At 46.8% G+C, this 19,386-nt stretch overlaps 1 protein-coding gene across 4 annotated transcripts in view; it reads left to right on the top strand.

Moving 5' to 3' along the window:
- MLPH (melanophilin) overlaps positions 1 to 19,386 on the top strand; it is a 391,857-nt gene that overhangs the window by 109,130 nt on the left and 263,341 nt on the right. For all 4 annotated transcript variants that reach the window (XM_078681363.1, XM_078681362.1, XM_078681364.1 and 1 more), the window contains exon 2: positions 15,520 to 15,741. In XM_078681363.1, the coding sequence (XP_078537489.1) occupies positions 15,520 to 15,741 (222 nt within the window). The remainder of the gene's footprint in view (positions 1 to 15,519; positions 15,742 to 19,386) is intronic.

Below are 19,386 nucleotides of genomic sequence, written 5' to 3'. Positions count from 1 at the left end.
CCTTGCACCCTTCTCCCCCTCTGCCTTGCACCCTTCTTCCCCTCTGCCTTGCACCCTTCTCCCCCTCTGCCTTGAACCCTTCACCCCCTCTACCTTGCACCTTTCTCCCCCTCCGCCTTGCACCCCCCTCCACCTTGAACCCATATCCCCCTTTGCCTTGCACCCTTCTCTGCCTTGCACCCATCTCCCCCTCCCCCTTGCACCCTTCTCCACTCTGCCTTGCACCCTTCTCCCCTCCGCCTTGCACCCTTCTCCCCCTCCACCTTGCACCCTTCTCCCCTTTACCTTGCTCCTTCTCTGCCTTGCACCCTTCTCCCCTGTGCCTTGCACCCTTCTCAGCCTAGGACCCTTCTCCCCTCCCCTTGCCCCCTTCTCCCCTCTGCCTTGCACCCTTCTAGCCCTCCCTCTTGCACCCTTCTCCCCCTTGCACCCTTCTCCCCCTCCCCCTTGCACCGTACTCCACCTCCGCCTTGCACCCTTTTCTACCTTGCACCATTCTCCCCTCTGCCTTGCACCCTTCTCCCCTCTGCCTTGCACCCCTCTCCCCTCTGACTTGCATCCTTCTCCTCTCTGCCTTGCACCCTTCTCCTCTCTTCCTTCGCCCCCTTCTCCCCCTCCGCCTTGCACCCTTCTCCCCCTCCGCCTTGCACCCTTCTCCCCCTCCGCCTTGCACCCTTCTCCTCCTCCGCCTTGAACCCTTCTCCTCCTCCGCATTGCACCCTTCTCCCCCTCTGCCTTGCACACTTCTCCCCCTTGCTCCCTTCTCTCCTTCTACCTTGCACCCTTCTCCGCCTTGCACCCTTCTCCCCCTCTGCCATGCACCCATCTCCCCCTCTGCCTTGCACCCTTCTTCCCCTCTGCCTTGCACCCTTCTTCCCCTCTGCCTTGCACCCTTCTCCCCCTCCGCCTTGAACCCTTCACCCCCTCTGCCTTGCACCTTTCTCCCCCTCCGCCTTGCACCCCCCTCCACCTTGAACCCATATCCCCCTTTGCCTTGCACCCTTCTCTGCCTTGCACCCATCTCCCCCTCCCCCTTCCACCCTTCTCCCCTCTGCCTTGCACCCTTTTCCCCTCCGCCTTGCACCCTTCTCCCCCTCCACCTTGCACCCTTCTCCCTTTCTACCTTGCTCCCCCTCTGCCTTGCACCCTTCTCCCCCTCTGCCTTGCACCCTTCTTCCCCTCTGCCTTGCACCCTTCTTCCCCTCTGCCTTGCACCCTTCCCCCCTCCGCCTTGAACCCTTCTCCCCCTGTGCCTTGCACCCTTCTCTCCTTCTACCTTGCACCCTTCTCCGCCTGGCACCCTTCTCCTCCTCTGCCTTGCACCCTTCTCCCCCTCTGCCTTGCACCCTTCTCCCCCTCTGCCTTGCACCCTTCTTCCCCTCTGCCTTGCACCCTTCTCCCCCTCTGCCTTGAACCCTTCACCCCCTCTACCTTGCACCTTTCTCCCCCTCCGCCTTGCACCCCCCTCCACCTTGAACCCATATCCCCCTTTGCCTTGCACCCTTCTCTGCCTTGCACCCATCTCCCCTCCCCCTTGCACCCTTCTCCCCTCTGCCTTGCACCCTTCTCCCCTCCGCCTTGCACCCTTCTCCCCCTCCACCTTGCACCCTTCTCCCCTTTACCTTGCTCCTTCTCTGCCTTGCACCCTTCTCCCCTGTGCCTTGCACCCTTCTCAGCCTAGGACCCTTCTCCCCTCCCCTTGCCCCCTTCTCCCCTCTGCCTTGCACCCTTCTAGCCCTCCCTCTTGCACCCTTCTCCCCCTTGCACCCTTCTCCCCCTCCCCCTTGCACCGTACTCCACCTCCGCCTTGCACCCTTTTCTACCTTGCACCATTCTCCCCTCTGCCTTGCACCCTTCTCCCCTCTGCCTTGCACCCCTCTCCCCTCTGACTTGCATCCTTCTCCTCTCTGCCTTGCACCCTTCTCCTCTCTTCCTTCGCCCCCTTCTCCCCCTCCGCCTTGCACCCTTCTCCCCCTCCGCCTTGCACCCTTCTCCCCCTCCGCCTTGCACCCTTCTCCTCCTCCGCCTTGAACCCTTCTCCTCCTCCGCATTGCACCCTTCTCCCCCTCTGCCTTGCACACTTCTCCCCCTTGCTCCCTTCTCTCCTTCTACCTTGCACCCTTCTCCGCCTTGCACCCTTCTCCCCCTCTGCCATGCACCCATCTCCCCCTCTGCCTTGCACCCTTCTTCCCCTCTGCCTTGCACCCTTCTTCCCCTCTGCCTTGCACCCTTCTCCCCCTCCGCCTTGAACCCTTCACCCCCTCTGCCTTGCACCTTTCTCCCCCTCCGCCTTGCACCCCCCTCCACCTTGAACCCATATCCCCCTTTGCCTTGCACCCTTCTCTGCCTTGCACCCATCTCCCCCTCCCCCTTGCACCCTTCTCCCCTCTGCCTTGCACCCTTTTCCCCTCCGCCTTGCACCCTTCTCCCCCTCCACCTTGCACCCTTCTCCCTTTCTACCTTGCTCCCCCTCTGCCTTGCACCCTTCTCCCCCTCTGCCTTGCACCCTTCTTCCCCTCTGCCTTGCACCCTTCTTCCCCTCTGCCTTGCACCCTTCCCCCCTCCGCCTTGAACCCTTCACCCCCTCTGCCTTGCACCTTTCTCCCCCTCCGCCTTGCACCCCCCTCCACCTTGAACCCATATCCCCCTGTGCCTTGCACCCTTCTCTGCCTTGCACCCTTCTCCCCCTCCCCTTGCCCCCTTCTCCCCTCTGCCTTGCACCCTTCTAGCCCTCCCTCTTGCACCCTTCTCCCCCTTGCACCGTACTCCACCTCCGCCTTGCACCCTTTGCTACCTTGCACCCTTCTCCCCTCTGCCTTGCACCCTTCTCCCCTCTGCATTGCACCCTTCTCCCCTCTGCCTTGCACCCTTCTCCTCTCTGCCTTGCACCTTGTCCCCCTCCCTCTTGCACCCTTCTCCCCCTCTGACTTGCACCCTTCTCTACCTTGCACCCTTCTCCCCTCTGCCTTGCACCATTCTCCCCCTCCCCGTTGCACCCTTCTCCCCTCTGCCTTGCACCCTTCTCGCCCTCCTCCTTGCTCCCTTCTCGGCCACCCCCTTGCACCCTTCTCGGCCACCCCCTTGCACCCTTCCCACCCAATGGAGGGGGCTGCCACCTAATGGTACTATTTCAAAAGCATGATGGACTAGGCCCACACCAGACGCACTGGCGATCCAGGGGTCGGGCAAGTGCCCCCCCTTGCGCCCCCCTGTGGACGGCAATGAGTGGCAGGTCAGGCACAGCACAGACCATTTCCTGGGTCTCTCACCCCAATGGCCGCAGCTCTGTGGGTCCCAGTTTGGGAGAAGCTCCCCACGAATCATGTGAATCTGACATGGTAGTGGAGGCAGGGGAGACTCAGGGTCCAAGAGGGGAGGATTAGGCCCCATGCTTTCGCTCCACCATGTCTGCAATATGATGATGGTGGTGCAGCATACACTGAGAACTAGACTGAAACAAGGCCGCTGATGCAGGTGGCACCAGAACCTTGAGGGGCCAGGAGAGGCACCATGCAGCTCTAGGAGAGGCCCGATCGACTGCGCATAGTGGTCTAAGAGGTAACCACCTCTGTCATCAGCGCAGGGACACATTGCACCTCGGTCAAGACCTAATGGGGCTGTAAAACATCAGGGATAGGACAGACCAGAGTGTGACCTCTGAACTCCACCGACATATGTCTTCCCTAAGTGATCTGGAGGGTGCTGTGTCATCAGTAGCCAGCACAGAGCTCAGGCTGAGGAGCCACCTCCACTACCCCTGCCGCTTCGGACGACTGCCTCGCGGTGACCCCTGCACGTGGGCGGCGGTGACTTCCAATTTCAGGCATGGCCCCCGGGCAAAAATGGGACCAGCAAGGTGGCTGGGTTGGCAAGGCAGAAAAGTAGGCTACAGGTTCCATCTGTGGTCGGGCTGGAGGGAATAGATGGCACCACTAGGGGAACTAGATCAGGGAACAGCCATCTTGGTCGACTCCAAACTCCGCCTCCCAAGAAGCCTCTTCATTTGCAACTGCTGAGGGCAAACACTTTAATGTGATAAATCCTTACAGCAGGACATGTGTACTTCAGCTGGGCCAACTCTAAATTGTGAGGCCGACTACGCCATGATTTTAAAGTGCAAACATACCACAGGGAATGCGGGTACATTTTCGGAAACTTCTTGCATCTCTAATAGCAACATTAGAAGTCATTGCATAACTAAAATGATTTAGTTAAGTAGTCTAAACAAACAGTCTTTGAACAAATGCAGAATTCAAAATTAGACCCCTTTAGTTGTGCTATTTTGCCTTAGTTGGCCTCACAAATGTTTAATGAGACTCTTTTACATGTTAGAGGGCTATTGTTATGTCTTGCATTCTTTGCACATAAAAAATAATTACTAATGAGCACATAGAAGGCGTCTTGGTGTACATGTTCAGTGTTAGTGGTTAATAACCAATTGCATTTGTTGTCTCTGCTGTAATAACTACGTGTTCATACTATTTTAACATTTATGTTTTACTAAATAATTTTTTGACGTATCATATATATTTTTTTCTACCTAAAGAATAACTACATTTTTTGTTCCATTGAACTAACTTCTTGTGGCCAAGGATTGCCCGCTTTCTTTGCCAAGTTAACTTTTTTGAAAAACTGTCTTAATTTGATCTTTTCTTTATTGAAACAGAAACGTTTTGGTATTGTTAAACAGTTAAGTCCAGCAATCAGTGTGGTCAATAATTTAACTTCACAAACTGGAGAGTTCAATTTATCATGTTGGAGTCAGCTTGCTAGAATTGAAATATCAGTCATCGTACATAATTCAAGCATCCATCTCTTTATGTCCTCATCCATTGGTAAGTTCAAGTATCATCCACATTTTACTTCTTCAGCATGCAGGAACAGGTAATGGGTCAGCCATTGGTTCTTTCCACCATGCTTGACAGTATTTTACTTGGAAAGATGTGCACATCCGCCATAAAATAGCCCACTTTGGTGCATGTGCTGGGGTAGGCAACTTTTTCTGGTTTCAGTCAATAATTCTTTACATTTATTTTTTGTGGTGGCTCATTTGGCTTTTTATTACTTTAACAGGTTCAATGCTTAGTACATATGTTTAAACAAAAGAATAGAAAAATCCCAAGCTTGCCAATGCCACACCTATTGGCTTCGACAGTGCTTGTTTATCCTTCTGTTGTTGGTGGTATTGGTGATTAGTGTGAGAGGGAATGTGTGCATCCGCGACTGGTTCGTTTTCTCACTGTCTGTTTTGCTTTTCTTTACCATCGAGGGGTTTGCTATTTATTCTGTTTGATCTCTTCACAGATGTAGACATTTTATTAATTAAGGAGGTTACCAGTTCGTTGTAGAGTTTGCAGCATACAACAGTAGATGGGACTAAGTAGGTAATGTTTAGCGAGTGGGATTGCTTTGAATAGGTGTGGGGGTAGATTATAACGATAGTAGGTGGCATATTAAAATTGTGTTTATTTTGCAGATAAAAAGCCTTTTTGCCGTGTCCATAGGAGCTTGTACATAGGTGGTTTTGCATTGTGCACGGCTAGATGAAGTCGGTGATCATCTGTAAACTGTTTCAGTTCTTAATGGATTATAATCTATAGTCCTGAGAAAGTCATTGTATTACTCCTACATTTTAGAACTTGGAGCTCTGTGGAGGGGAGCTACTGAGTTTCAGGTGTGAAAAATGTAATTGTGGAAAAAGCAGATTGTTCTCCCTGTAAGTGTTGTGTGGTAATGCAGCGATGCTCTAGAAAGGGTGACATGGCACACAGGTGAGAAAAGCTTCTTTAGAGGTCTTGGGTCTGATGTGCCAAACACTTTTGTGCTTGCAAAGCCTGCAATTCACAGATTGGCAGGGTATGGAAAGTGTTTTAAAATGTCGAAACCAACTTCTTTCAGTCTGAAACGTCTTTCTAACTCGTGGGAGTTCTGTGATTCGTCCAGATCACAGGTGTTAAGGGGCGTGAAAGGAGAATCCGATCCTAAGTGCAGTATATTATGAAATGCATTAATCGTTTGTGACCTCAAGTGCAGTCACACACCATTGAAAAGTCACCAGCTTCCAAGATGGTGTGGTGACGTATTCGAAAAGAGGACTTGATTGGAGCAGAGGACCACTGGCAACTTCCACCATTTTCTTACCAACGGGGAAGGATTTTTTTTAATTAAAAACACAGCAGCTCTACATGGACTGCTTAAAAAAAGGGGTTCCCATTATGGAATGTTACTGCAGAATGGAGGTCTGCTATCTCTTGCAGACCACCATCCCTGCATCCATTGCCAATCAAAGGGAATTGCAAATAGAGACCAGACTAATTAATATTCATTGGACAGGTAATTTTGCCAATGGGCGTATTGCAATACAACCTATTACTACATAGGTCCCACTGCAACATTTCAGACAAGTCGTTAAAATTCAGTGTGCCAATTACTATTTGTGACCTACCTTTAACCGCATGCGTGCGGGCGGAATTCCGCCCGTACGCTGGGATTTGCGGTATCGCATGTTACATGACGAGCTGGGCTCGTCATCAGCGTAGCAGGAGGCTACCTCATGACGAGCCCAGCTCGTCATGAGCGTCGAAGGGGTTAAGTAGATCAAACCTCTGATCTGGTGTGTTTTACTTGTTGAGTTTGGTTGTTATTGAAGTGAAAGGGATCCTGGGAGTGTGGTTGTCTAACCAATGGAAAGCTATATTGTCCAAAGCATGTAACTCCATGTTGCACTGATAAGGCCACTTTAACCCCTTCGATGCTCATGACGAGCTCAGCTCGTCATGAGTTACGCCTCTCGTACGCTCATGACGAGCTCAGCTCATCATGAACCGTGGGTTTTTTAAAAAGTCAGCGCACAGCGGGAAAATGCGCCGCGCTGATGGTGTTAATGTGTGGCCCAGTCAGGCGCGCAACACCCATTGGGCTGAACGGGCTTCAGCCCCCCCCGTCGTCATCTCCAGCCCGGGCTGCCAAGGTTCAGATGACAGCACAACATACTTTCCTGATTTACAATGATGTAAAATAATGAAAGTATGAAAAGCGTTTTCCCACTTTCATTTGTATTAAGGCTCCACTTTTATTCTCGGATGGTTTAAAATCCGAGATTGTGATTTTAATGACCCCTTCAGAGAGGCCCAGAACCAGCCGGAGGCAGCTATCCTCTGACGGTTTCAGCAACCCTCCCTGCCCCCTACCTTTTGTTTTCTTTCAGAGGGGTGCCACCGAGGTGATTTCCTTGCCTGAAGCAGGGGATTTCACTTAAGCACGTTTGATGGTCTGTGCAGCATGGAGTGTGAAGATGTGCACAGCAGGGAGATATGACGCCAGCGGAAATTCCTGTACAAAGGAAAAGCGCCACCTGCACTGGCCACCCCTTTACCCCTGCTGTGCACATCTTCACACTCTCTCAAGTGAGGCCCCGCCTGCCCTGGGCATTTGGGACACAGCTTTTCGAGGAACACCTCAACTGATTTTTTTTTCTTAGGAGCTGTCCTTACTTGTATCCAGCCTGTACTTGGAGCGTTGCTCAAACCGCAGATCTACATGAGGAGGGGAGACGCATTGCAATGGTAAATGTTAGAGGGCTGTGTGAAGAGCACTACACTCGCGACCTGTGGGTACTGTACGGGCATTCTTTATGCGACCCGCCGCTGTGTGCACAGTACATCCCAGGATTACACGCATTATCAGTTTCCTGACTGGACACAGTGAATAGGGGTGCACGATAGTGCTGCTCATTGTGTCCTATGGCCCCTTCATTGGTTGGAAGGGATTGCTGGGGTGGAGAGTAGCTGTGAATGTGCGTAAGCACGGATATAGCTCCAAGTGGGTTTTGGCACTGGTTTCAGTGCTTGTGCTGGCTATGAAAGCAGCACATTGAGGTAGGGAGAATGGAAGCACCTACTGTTGGTGCCTGGGGTGGGGCTGTCACCAGATGCTGTCAACAGTGGCCCAACTTCTAATAGGAAGGCGCTAGCAGCCGAGGGGAAAGCAACTCTTTAATCTAATGCTTGAATGGTCCGTTCTATGATCAATCCGATTTTATTATTTTTAACAAATCTTGCCACTGAAGGGTGTTACTTGGTTGGAAATAAAATGTTAGGCCCTGGTTCCCCACAATGTTTGTGCATCGATGGATGTAGGAGCTTTGAATTGGTTTCTGCACTCCTGGGTGGGCTGTAGGGTAACATGGTGAAGTGAGAGCAGAGATCCTGCATTGAGAATTATGGCTGTGAAGTTTTGCAACACCTGGTGTGTCCTCACCTTACACCACAAGTGCGATGGAGGTGGTGGTCAGGGGCACGTGCTAGGCCTCAGTTCAGCTGTGTGGGCTTGGGGCAGTGATGCCACACATACCTGCCCCCGTGTCTGCTGAGTGGGCCGGACAGTGGTACTATGGATGGGTGGTACTTGCAAGTGATGCTGTTGCGAAGCAGAGGTGCTATGGATGGGTGGTACTTGCAAGTGATGCTGTTGCGAAGCAGAGGTACTATGGATGGCTGGTACTTGCAAGTGATGCTGTTGAGAAGCAGAGGTACTATGGATGGGTGGTACTTGCAAGTGATGCTGTTGAGAAGCAGAGGTGCTATGGATGGGTGGTACTTGCAAGTGATGCTGTTGCGAAGCAGAGGTGCTATGGATGGGTGGTACTTGCAAGTGATGCTGTTGTGAAGCAGAGGCGCTATGGATGGGTGGTACTTGCAAGTGATGCTGTTGCGAAGCAGAGGTACTATGGATGGGTGGTACTTGCAAGTGATGCTGTTGCGAAGCAGAGGTACTATGGATGGGTGGTACATGCAAGTGATGGTGTTGAGAAGCAGAGGTACTATGGATGGGTGGTACTTGCAAGTGATGCTGTTGAGAAGCAGAGGTGCTATGGATGGGTGGTACTTGCAAGTGATGCTGTTGCGAAGCAGAGGTGCTATGGATGGGTGGTACTTGCAAGTGATGCTGTTGCGAAGCAGAGGTGCTATGGATGGGTGGTACTTGCAAGTGATGCTGTTGCGAAGCAGAGATGCTATGGATGGGTGGTACTTGCAAGTGATGCTGTTGCGAAGCAGAGGTACTATGGATGGGTGGTACTTGCAAGTGATGCTGTTGCGAAGCAGAGGTACTATGGATGGGTGGTACTTGCAAGTGATGCTGTTGCGAAGCAGATCGTAGCCGCATTCTCAGCAAGTGGCCTTGTGGCGGTGGTGGCCCTGGCATGTCCTTGCAAGAGATGTGATGCTGATGTGAAGCAGGACACACCCCCTTATCTGCAGAGTGGCCCCGGCCACTGGTGCCACAGGTGGGGTGTCCCTGTCCGGGATGATGTTTGAAGCATATGGGGCCCACTTCTAATACATCCCGTCAAGGGGTAGGTTGGCCTTTCTAAAGAAGTCTGCAGTACTGTAAAAACAGATGATGGTTGAATATGTCTACCATTTCCTAGGTATGTGTATTGTAGACAGGTTCGTAAGTTTATTTGTGGATTTTTAGTTTATTTTCTTGTTTTTCTTCGATTCACCCTCTATCTCAATAAAGACCGATAATACCTGCCAATCTTAAATATTCACTGTGCAGTAATTCAATTGTTACATCATCATAATACACATTTTAAGAACATGAAAATAAATAAAACAAATTTTGTTGTGCGCACTGCATCGCATTTGGCGATGCAGTGCGTGCAACGAAATTCGTTTTATTTATTTTTATATTACCTGTATTTGTCCATATTCCATAGTTTTCTACCCCTCACCCTGCCCCTCCCCCATCCCACATCACCGCCCGGCAGCACTCCCACCACCGACCGCTACTGGTTCTTTGTAACAATTTCCTCCATCTGAAGCCAGGCCCAATGTGTTAAGCTGATATATAACACCAGGCTTGTTCCCAGGCCATGAGTCTAGACTAGGATAATTACTTTTTATTAGTTTCATTTCATATTTTGTTTACTAGATAAATTGGCTTGATTGTGGTCTCATTTTGTTACTTTCTTCATTCTTTAGTATTATTTGGCCATTTGTTAAGCATGTACGCTAGGAGCCTCTTGGTGCTATAGATATGAAACTTATAACAGATTCAGCTTGGTGGAAGGAACTATAATGTGAAAATACAGGTTTTTAGCTTTTTCCTTTATTTCAGGCGGGATAGTGGTCTGTAATGGTACAGAATGATCTAACACCTTACACAAACACATAAGTACAACAACATTTGAAAGTCTTAGTGTATTAAATGCAACTTTATTCTACATAGATTCCCTTCCTTATGCATTTAGATACCTTTCATGTACTTAAGTATCTTTATGTTTATTACTTTGCACTACCCTAGATCTCACCATATATCTCTCGCAATATATTCCCTACCTCCACCCCGACTCATCTCAAACCTCACTCTACTACTCTCTCCAATGCACTGCCATATTTTTAACCCCATACCTCTAGCAGTATATTCTCTACCTACACTCTTTCATTCATCCTAAACCCCATACTCTTCTATCCTCTACCCCTCCTTCCATCATCTCATACCACTTTTAGTATTCAGATCGCCCAAACAAGCCTTTATAAACCCTTCACGCTGACTCTTCCACCTCCTTTCCAAACCACTTCCTACTGCTGTTACCCCCCCCAAAAACACATTCTAGACCTTTCCTTCTTTCTTCTATCGCTCCACTATTCCTTTTCAATACAAATAACAGACTAAGATCTCCACCACTCAGATTAATTTCATATTTCCCTATATCAGTCCCCACTAATTCTGTTTGGGTTCCAGAGTAGCGTGCTACCCACCAAAAACCGCTTCAACACCTCATATGGGGTAGTAAGTGCGAAGAACAGCAAATGTAACATGATATTATCAAAATGTAAATGCTTTATTATTTCTCATGCACCCTCTGAATTCCAGCATGATTATTATGCCTGTACATTAAAGCAACATGCTTTAATGTCTGTACTGCCAATAAATTAATGTTTATTGATACTATAGTTTGTAACAACACTGCAAATGTACACATTGCAAAATCTCAAATTCCTTCTTTGTCTTTGGGGGGTGGACAGAGTCCCCTTTTTTGTGTGAATTATATCTGTGAACAGTCTAGGTTTTTCAGAGAGTAGCATGTTGTTCTGGGCTCTTTAGACCCAGTTTCATGGGCATTCCATTAGAATAAAGGGTGTAATTTTAACCGTCTACATAATATCGTTGTGAGACAATATAATGTATTTGAGTGACACTTTATTGCAAGATGAACAAATCCCTTGTCTGCTATATAAATGGTTCACATTACCCTCTGTTCTCCAATTTACTTCTCATAAAACTGATTGTTATCCAGTTTTGAATGGAGAATTTGCCACTTCTTTTTCTTAGCTTGGCCTGAGCATTATCCGATCCTGATTGTCTGCCATTTTAGCCCCGCCCCCATTAACATGTTAACCACGCCCCTTTTTATGCCATGTCAGCCCCCCCCGAACTTAAGACCTAGTTGCGCCCCTGGGCCCAGTAGTGTAATATTTCACTCAGTATTAATCTGTAAAAGCCTTTAAAAAGACTTTGGATTGGACAGATGCGCCCCTCAAGAGCTGAAGTTGCCATCTTCACAGGAGCCTATGATAGACCTGTGTATGTCCAACATAACATAACAGGCTTATTTGTATATCTAACATCCACTCCCAGGGCTCTCTTGGCAATACTAACTGATGGCATGTTTGTTGTTACCCAACTCAATGGTATTCATTGTATTGACCTTGGAAAGATGAAAGTCTAAGTGGACCCGGGACAAGGGATCAAACACAGAATATTAAAGTGGATGCATTAGACCAGAGAGCTGCCAGATCCAACTGATGATGTGTTCCACCGATTGGTTTAGTCCCAGGGATTTCACTTCATTATTGCAACATTTGGGAATGGTGTCATTGATTATATGAAGTTCATTTTGGGGGACTGAAGGCGTGCTGTGTCCCCCTGGCCCTGAAGCCAGGAATATGTTTCCCTGGTTCTTGATATGCCATGTGGCATCCCTGGGGCGTCTCTACTGTGCTGATGGCCGCCATGCTGAGCTCTGAGATGTATTCATACAGTTAGAACAGTGAAGGGGCCCGTCCAATGGTTTGGAGGCTTATTAAGCAGGAGTACAGACAATTTCCGGGCTGCAAACAACGTTTTCTATATCACTAAATCCTCGGAGTTGTTGAAAGGCTGAAAGAACAATGTAGTTATATCCTTTGATTCAGAGGTACAGGAGAATTGGAAATGCATCAAATGTTCAGGGTTAAAACACAAAAATAAATGTACATACGCCTAGTTAGAATTCATTTACCTAGTGACTGTGTTGAAACTCTTTTTATAGACCTGGAACTACTTCTACTTACACACCCTGTTGACTTCTGCTCTACCACGCTAGAAACACAATCTCCTACTTGTTTTCGGATTCATCTATCACAGTGAATATACTGGACTAGTCAGATAATTAGTGAAGCTGGGTGGCCTTAACTGCTAAAAATATGGAACAAATCTGACATTAAATGTGAACTTTGTAAAATAGGAGACTTGATAATTAATACAAATGTAGCTCATCATTTGACGTCAGAACTTTAAATGGAAATATAGAAGTGGCCGTCTCACTGACAAAGAATACATTTGTTACTGAGAAGTATCAGTAAAAGTATTGGCCAAGTGATGTGAAGTAGAAGTACTTCTGCTGTCATATCGAAGAAGTGTTGTTAATCTCCCATTAAAAGTATTGCACAGTGCTGTAAGGGAACCCAGGTGGAGCAGGGTGCGAGCCGGTCTCCACCTGGGCTATTTGGCGCAAATGAAGCAGCCGCGCGAGGGGCAGGTGTGGGTAATTAGGCTGGGGAAGGGATTCAGGCGGCATTCTGAAGCAGGCTAGCGGTAGGACAACTGCGGCAGAGGTGCCCGGGGTGTGTCGTCGTCGTTTTTCCCCGTTGTCCCACCCTCCCTCCCTCAGAGGTAAAAAAAAAAAAAACGAGAACTGTTGCTTGCCACTCTAGCACGGCATTGAAGTTTCCCAATTTTTCCTGTTGTCATTTATAGCGGTTTTGGGTGGGGGGGAGGGTAAGTCAGTAGCGGTCTTACCCACTCCTAGGGGTGGGGGGAAATGTCTGAACGCGGGGGTGGGGGAAGTGAGAAGTTGGGGTTTACAATGACATGGGATATTTTATATGAAGTTTTGATTGAATTATTGGAATAAAGGTTGGGGGATTTTGAGGAAAATGCAATTTATTTCATGATGTTATACTGTATATAGTTATGCGATTGGGTAAACTTAAAATAAAGTGGCCTTTTCTACTATGATTAGGCTGTGGGGTTTTAGGTTTAAACCTATAATAACTGATAAAACCCCACTGAAAGAAAAATAGCCCTCACTGGTGAAAACATATAAACACTGAAAAAACACCTGCACAACCACAAACTAAATGCCATTCAAAGAAAGGAGAAAGAAAGTGAAAGAGTCATTTTGTTCTTACTGAAGGGGTCAATAAAATGTAACTTTGTTATACAAGCTAGCAGTAAGAAAGACTGGCTAACATTATTCTGTTTACGTTTTGTTCTTTAGGGATGCCACTAAAATATTGTTTCTTCTTCCTTTTACTTTTTTTCAGTTTTATGGCCTTTGGTCTAAAGATGCAGGGTTTAGTTTCACGTCTTAGGTTTAGTTTAATTATTTTATAAACTGTAGAGAATCAGGACATATCAAACTCACATTTGATATTTTGGCTGAATTTGATTCTTTCACTGATAGGTAAAATGGCTATTTTCATAAAAATCTTTCCTAATATGTGTCATCACATTTACCCACAGAGAATGTGTAAAAACCCTTAATACATCAGACCATAGTTTCTAGTGGGTCAGTATTGATAGTAGGCGAATTGCCAACACCTCAGGCTTTACACATTAATTGCAAGGTATAGTGACAAGTATATATATCACCAAGCATCTGGGATAGTGGTGAAAACGTGAGACCAGACTTTTGGAAAACATGGAACGCAGTGTCACTTGTTATGCTCTGCAAAAAAGGTTCTTTCCAAGTTCAACAAAGATTGGAGTGGTATTGTTTGTATTTGTAGTGATTCAGCTACGTATATAAAACATTTGTGTGATGACCTGTCAAAATTGATACCCGAGCTGAAGTGATTCCCTGTAGGAGATCCTTGCCACTTGTTAGATGGTATGCTGAAAGCATCTTTACAATCTTCAGAGTTAATGAGGGATGCTATTGACTTTTTAGTCCATTCTGGTGCACTGTTTTCTTATGTCCAGGAACTAAAACGCAAATATTTATCATTTCGTGCTTTATGTGGCATCAAAGAAAGAGTCATCCCAACTGTGTCCCTTAGCTGACGGTTCTCAGCCCAAGGGGCTATGGCTATGAGCAACTGTTCTCCCGCTTACAGGTCCTTCAAAATCAGGCAGCCAAACTGGTATGCAACAAGGGCAAACGAGATTCAGCATCAGCATGCCTGAAACAACTCCACTGGCTGCCAATGCGCCAGCGAGCCACCTTCAAACTACTCTGTCACGCGCACAAAGCCCTCCACAAAACAGGCCCTACAATCCTGCAAGGGAAAATCGAGTTTTACATTCCGAACAGGAACTTACGATCCAATAACTCAGCCCTAGCAAAACCCAAGCGTATCTACAAAACAAGAACGGGTGGACGAGCCTTTTCACACCTGGCGGCCAAACGATGGAATGAATTACCCATGGATCTTAGACACACCACAGACCTCCTTCAGTTCCGGCAAAAACTCAAAACTCACCTTTTCCCTAAAAACTAACTCCCCCCGCATAATTTCAGCAGTCCCCTTTTTCTTTTCAGCGCCGTGATATCCCTTGGGATGAGTGTCGCGCTCTACAAATACCAGAAATAAATAAATGCTGAGAAGGCCTTTTCACAGAAGTTTACATGGGAAGGAAAGCACGAGCGCACATGACCAAATACTCACTGAAGAAGTATTGTATGGTGTACTACAATAAGTTTAATTTGCAAAAATCTATTTGGACCTCATATACACTATACATACACTGTCTATATACCATGTTTTTTCAGTGCAGAAAGCAAGCAATGATAAAAGCAAAACGTTCCATAAACACCCGAAAAACACATTTTCTTTTGTTTTTAATGGCGTGAAAATGTGTAACCACTGATAACAACTGTTTTTTAAAATATTGAAAACACTGAAAAAACCCCACCAGAATTTACCAAAAATAGAAACTGAAAACAGGACAGCCTAACTATGATGTACATGAGTGGGGCTGTGTTTATTGCACAAACGAGCTGGTACTCTCGCTTTCAAATTAAACAAGTGCAGATATTTGGGGCCTTATTTAGAGTTTGGCGGACAGGATACTCCCTCAAAATGTGGCAGATATCCTGTCTGCTTCATTATAAGTGCCATAGACTATAATGCGTTTGTGAAACTCTAAATAAGGCCCTCAGTATCTTTCAGTACCTTCCTATTGAAAGCACTGCTTACCTTGACACGCTTGATAAGGTGCCTCACAGTCTTTTGTTTATTTCTCCAGAGATCTGAAAGGAAAGGTGGAGAAGGAGAGCACCAAGCGAGAGCTCATCTCCAATCAGTCCCACCTGAACGAGACGCACTGCGTGCACTGCCTCCAGCCCTTCCGGTTCCTGGTGAACAGCAAGCGCCAGTGCCTGGACTGTCACTTCTACTCCTGCAAGAACTGCAGCCGATACAACAAGAAAGAGCAGGGCTGGGTCTGCGATGCCTGCCGCGTTACCAGGTAATGGGGCCTGTCGCTGTAGAGAGGGGACTTGGGTGCATGTGCACTGATCTGACATGTTGAAGAATCCATCATAATCAGCAAAAAGCATTTGTAATGCAATCGGTCTCGCATTTGTGAAAGTTACAGCTCTTGGCATTGGAAATGACTATATTTTTTACTTTTGTTTTTTATTTGCAGTGGAGTGATCATATTTGCATAGCGCTATTGTCATTCGTATGACTTCGTGGCGCCGGAGAACTAGAAAATGGGAAATAGTTTATGAGGGAGGGGAGACAAGAGTGATTTGCTGCCTGAAAAATAAACAGTAACAACATCCTGGGAAAAGCAAACACTCATAGGGAATGCAAGATTAAGTAAAGCATGTAAAATGTAAGCAGGAACAACATGGTTATCTTAACGCTTTTACACCTATTGTTCAGACATCAAAAATTATTTGCCAGACATTGCTCCTCTTAGAGGCTGGTCTAAAAACTGCAAGATTCGGGGGTCCCTTGGAGCAGTAAGCAGGATAAAAGGATAAAAAAAGTGATACTAGTGACCCCTGCATCCCCGCTGACCCATTAAAACAAATTAAAAGATCTGCAGGAACTGTAACCCTTTCGTCCCTAAAGACCTCCTGCGTATGGGATGCCCAATATTTGTCCATGGGGACAAATTCATGCCAAAAAGTTAGGCTATTCAAACAAGGGAGAAAATATTTAAAGCAAAAATCACTGGAAGAAAGCCCTGTGTCAAATATGGAGCACCGGTTTACCAAGTATACTTACCTTACCTTACCTTACCTTACCTTACCTGGTTAGAGAGGAAGGAAAGTGATCTCTGTTAAATATTGGTGTTGTGTGCAATAAATGCAATTAGGGGTGTGGGAGGAGGACATCTGGGGCCAAATCTGCCCAAATCCAACCGTATCCTTATGTGGAAAAAAAAAGGAAAAGGGGGAAGGAAATTGAGTGAGGAATGGCCCAAGGAAGGCTGTAGGAAAGCTAAGAGGGGTAATCGAAGCACAGATCTGGAGAGCCAAAGTGCTGGAGAAGGAGCCGTAGAAATTTCATAGAAAATTCAGGTCCCAAGTGAGGGGAGAAGTAAATCCCTGGAGAGTGACCAAGGTATCTGATGCCATTGGCACCATAATCCAACCAGTGCATGTGTAGTCGCATTGGGTGATATTAATCCATCTGATACCTAGCGCCAAGAGTCAATCATGCCAGGGGCTCACAAACCCTGGGAGAGCGTGCAAGGTACCTACAAACTTCAGCACCATAATCTGACTGCTGGTGGTGCAGTCCTGTGGGGCGCTGATGATGATGTACGCAGTGCAAAGAGTCTGAAGAAGCATGAAGAATGCATACCTGGGGCTCTTGGACCATAGGAGAGTACTCCCAGGGAGATCTATGGTAGTGTAGTTGTGTAAGGAGGTAAAAAAGGGGAGAACAGGAGAAGTGCAATTGTGTAGGGAAGGGCTTACCAGGTTGAAGGCAACTGATCCTCGATTAGAGGGCGGATTGGCCCGGTCGTCGGGCATGGAGGGAGTCACTGCCGAAAGCAGTATGACTCATGATTGCGGGCCGGGAAGCAAAACCAGACGTTAAGTGGTGTGATGTGACGGTCGAGAGCTAGACCGAGCGTAATCAGGAGAGGAAGAGGAGCCAGGCACCCCGGGGGGATGAGTGAAAGAAAAGAGGGGAAATGAAACAGTCATGCTGCACACAAGGGTTTTATTAAAGCGTAACGAGCACACAGTCATGCTGCCCACAATGGTTTTATTAAAGCTTTAAGACATATGACGTGGGTAGACCAGTGAGTCTGAAGATGATCTAAATGTGGAACGGAACTTAAAGATAAAGCGTGGCGGCAGTCACACTGATTATAATAAAGAAATGCAAGCGCAGGGTCAGTGAAGCGGGCGCTTTGTCAGGGCACTGGGCGTGGCCTAATGCGCCTGATAGAAACAGAAGACTCTTAGCGATCTGTAGTTACAAACAGAGCGGCCGACTTTGGGCCTGGTGAACCGGGTTTGAGTCTCGGCATGGAATGTACAAAAAAACATGCCAATGGTAAAAAATAAATGTAAAGTCATTATAAATATAACTAAACAATGGTTGAATATGTACAATTGCACGATTGCTGAACAAACCATGCAGGAGAACAAGCAGGAGGGGCAAGTGCATGGAAGAGGGGCCCTGGAAAAGCATTGTATGAGATGCAAATGCCCTGTGTGTTTGTTAGCTCTAAAACCAATGGAGATGGGGAAAGTGAAGGAATTGGCACTCTAGGAAGCATCTGATGAGCATTGGGGAAGTGCTAGCTGTCGTGCCTGTGACGAAAAAGTCATTAACAAAAGTGCTTTGAAACTGTAAATAAAATGTACAGAGTAAAGTCACATGTAACATGGGGAGTCCTCATGGGAGGTTACAACAGTAGAAAAGGAGGAACTACTAAAGACATGAACCAAATAAAAGGAAGCATTTCTAAAAGACAGTTAAAGGAGCCAATTAAAAACATGGGAGGAAGATAGGCAGATATTAAAACCCATATTCTGAATACAGTATTTCTCGAAGAGACAACGCAAGCGCTGTCTAGGCAAGACATATAAAATAAATCTACTCCTAGAAATGAGGTTTCCTTGGTGCACCATGAAAGTACTGAAATATTTCATGAATGCCCTATCCCTATAAGGGTCTGCAGCCTTTTAGCAAATTTGACCCAAAAAAAGTTCAAAGAATTCTCAGAGGAGACGTCACACCCCACCACTTCCAAGGAACTTTTCCTTCATATAATGGCTATGTGGTTAGCTCTGACCCCATTTCTGCAAATGCTTGTCCTGTCCCGTTGCTGGAGGCAGGACTGGCTTTAAGGGCAGTGCGACCATTGCAGCTGTACACGACGTTGACTTTGGTAGGGGGGCTGGGGGGAGCTGTTGTCTTGGCTAGTGGTAGTTTTGACTCATCGTAAAGTAGTGTGGAGCAACTGGAAGTGGGGTGTTCTGCGGTGCGTACAAAAATCGGGGAAGAGACATCATCTTAAGAGCAGCAACTTCCAATGCTGAACATCAGACTTGAGACGTATCAGTGGCGGCCGAAGATTGTGGTCATAGAATTTGGAGAGATCTTTGGAAACCCATATTCCCAGATATTCGAAGCACTCCTCAGCCTCTGTCAACTGGCAACCCTGGAGGAGTGAAGGACACCGTGCATAGTGGATATAAAGCACTGACTTAGACAACAAAAAAAACAAGCATTTTCAATGTATTAGGTCTCGCATTTGCGAGTGTTAGGGCTATTGGGATTGTAAATGACAATTTCTTTTAGTTGTGGATTTGTGTGCAGTGGAATTGTGTGGTGTGTACAAGAGAAAATAAAGACAATAAAATGAAAAAGTCATAATGTACATAGCATATTATAAAACATAGGTAAAAGAAATATTATAATGGTTTAATATACACATAACATTAGGGAGGTAAGAGGGAGAAAAGAAAAAGATAGAGAAAAGAAAGATAGAAAAGAAAGAATAAGAAACAGAAGGGTATGAAAGGTCCAAACATTTTGCAGAAAAATAAAAGAAAGGAAAGAAAGAAGTAGGAATTAGTGTACAAAAATATGAGGAGAGAGATATGATGAAAAGGGAAACAAAAGAAGATCAGAT

This window comes from Lissotriton helveticus, chromosome 3_1, assembly GCF_964261635.1.
Source record: "Lissotriton helveticus chromosome 3_1, aLisHel1.1, whole genome shotgun sequence".
Lineage (NCBI taxonomy): Eukaryota > Metazoa > Chordata > Amphibia > Caudata > Salamandridae > Lissotriton > Lissotriton helveticus.
The sequence above is the reverse complement of the archived record's forward strand: the minus strand, read 5'-3'. Positions and strand labels throughout refer to the sequence as shown.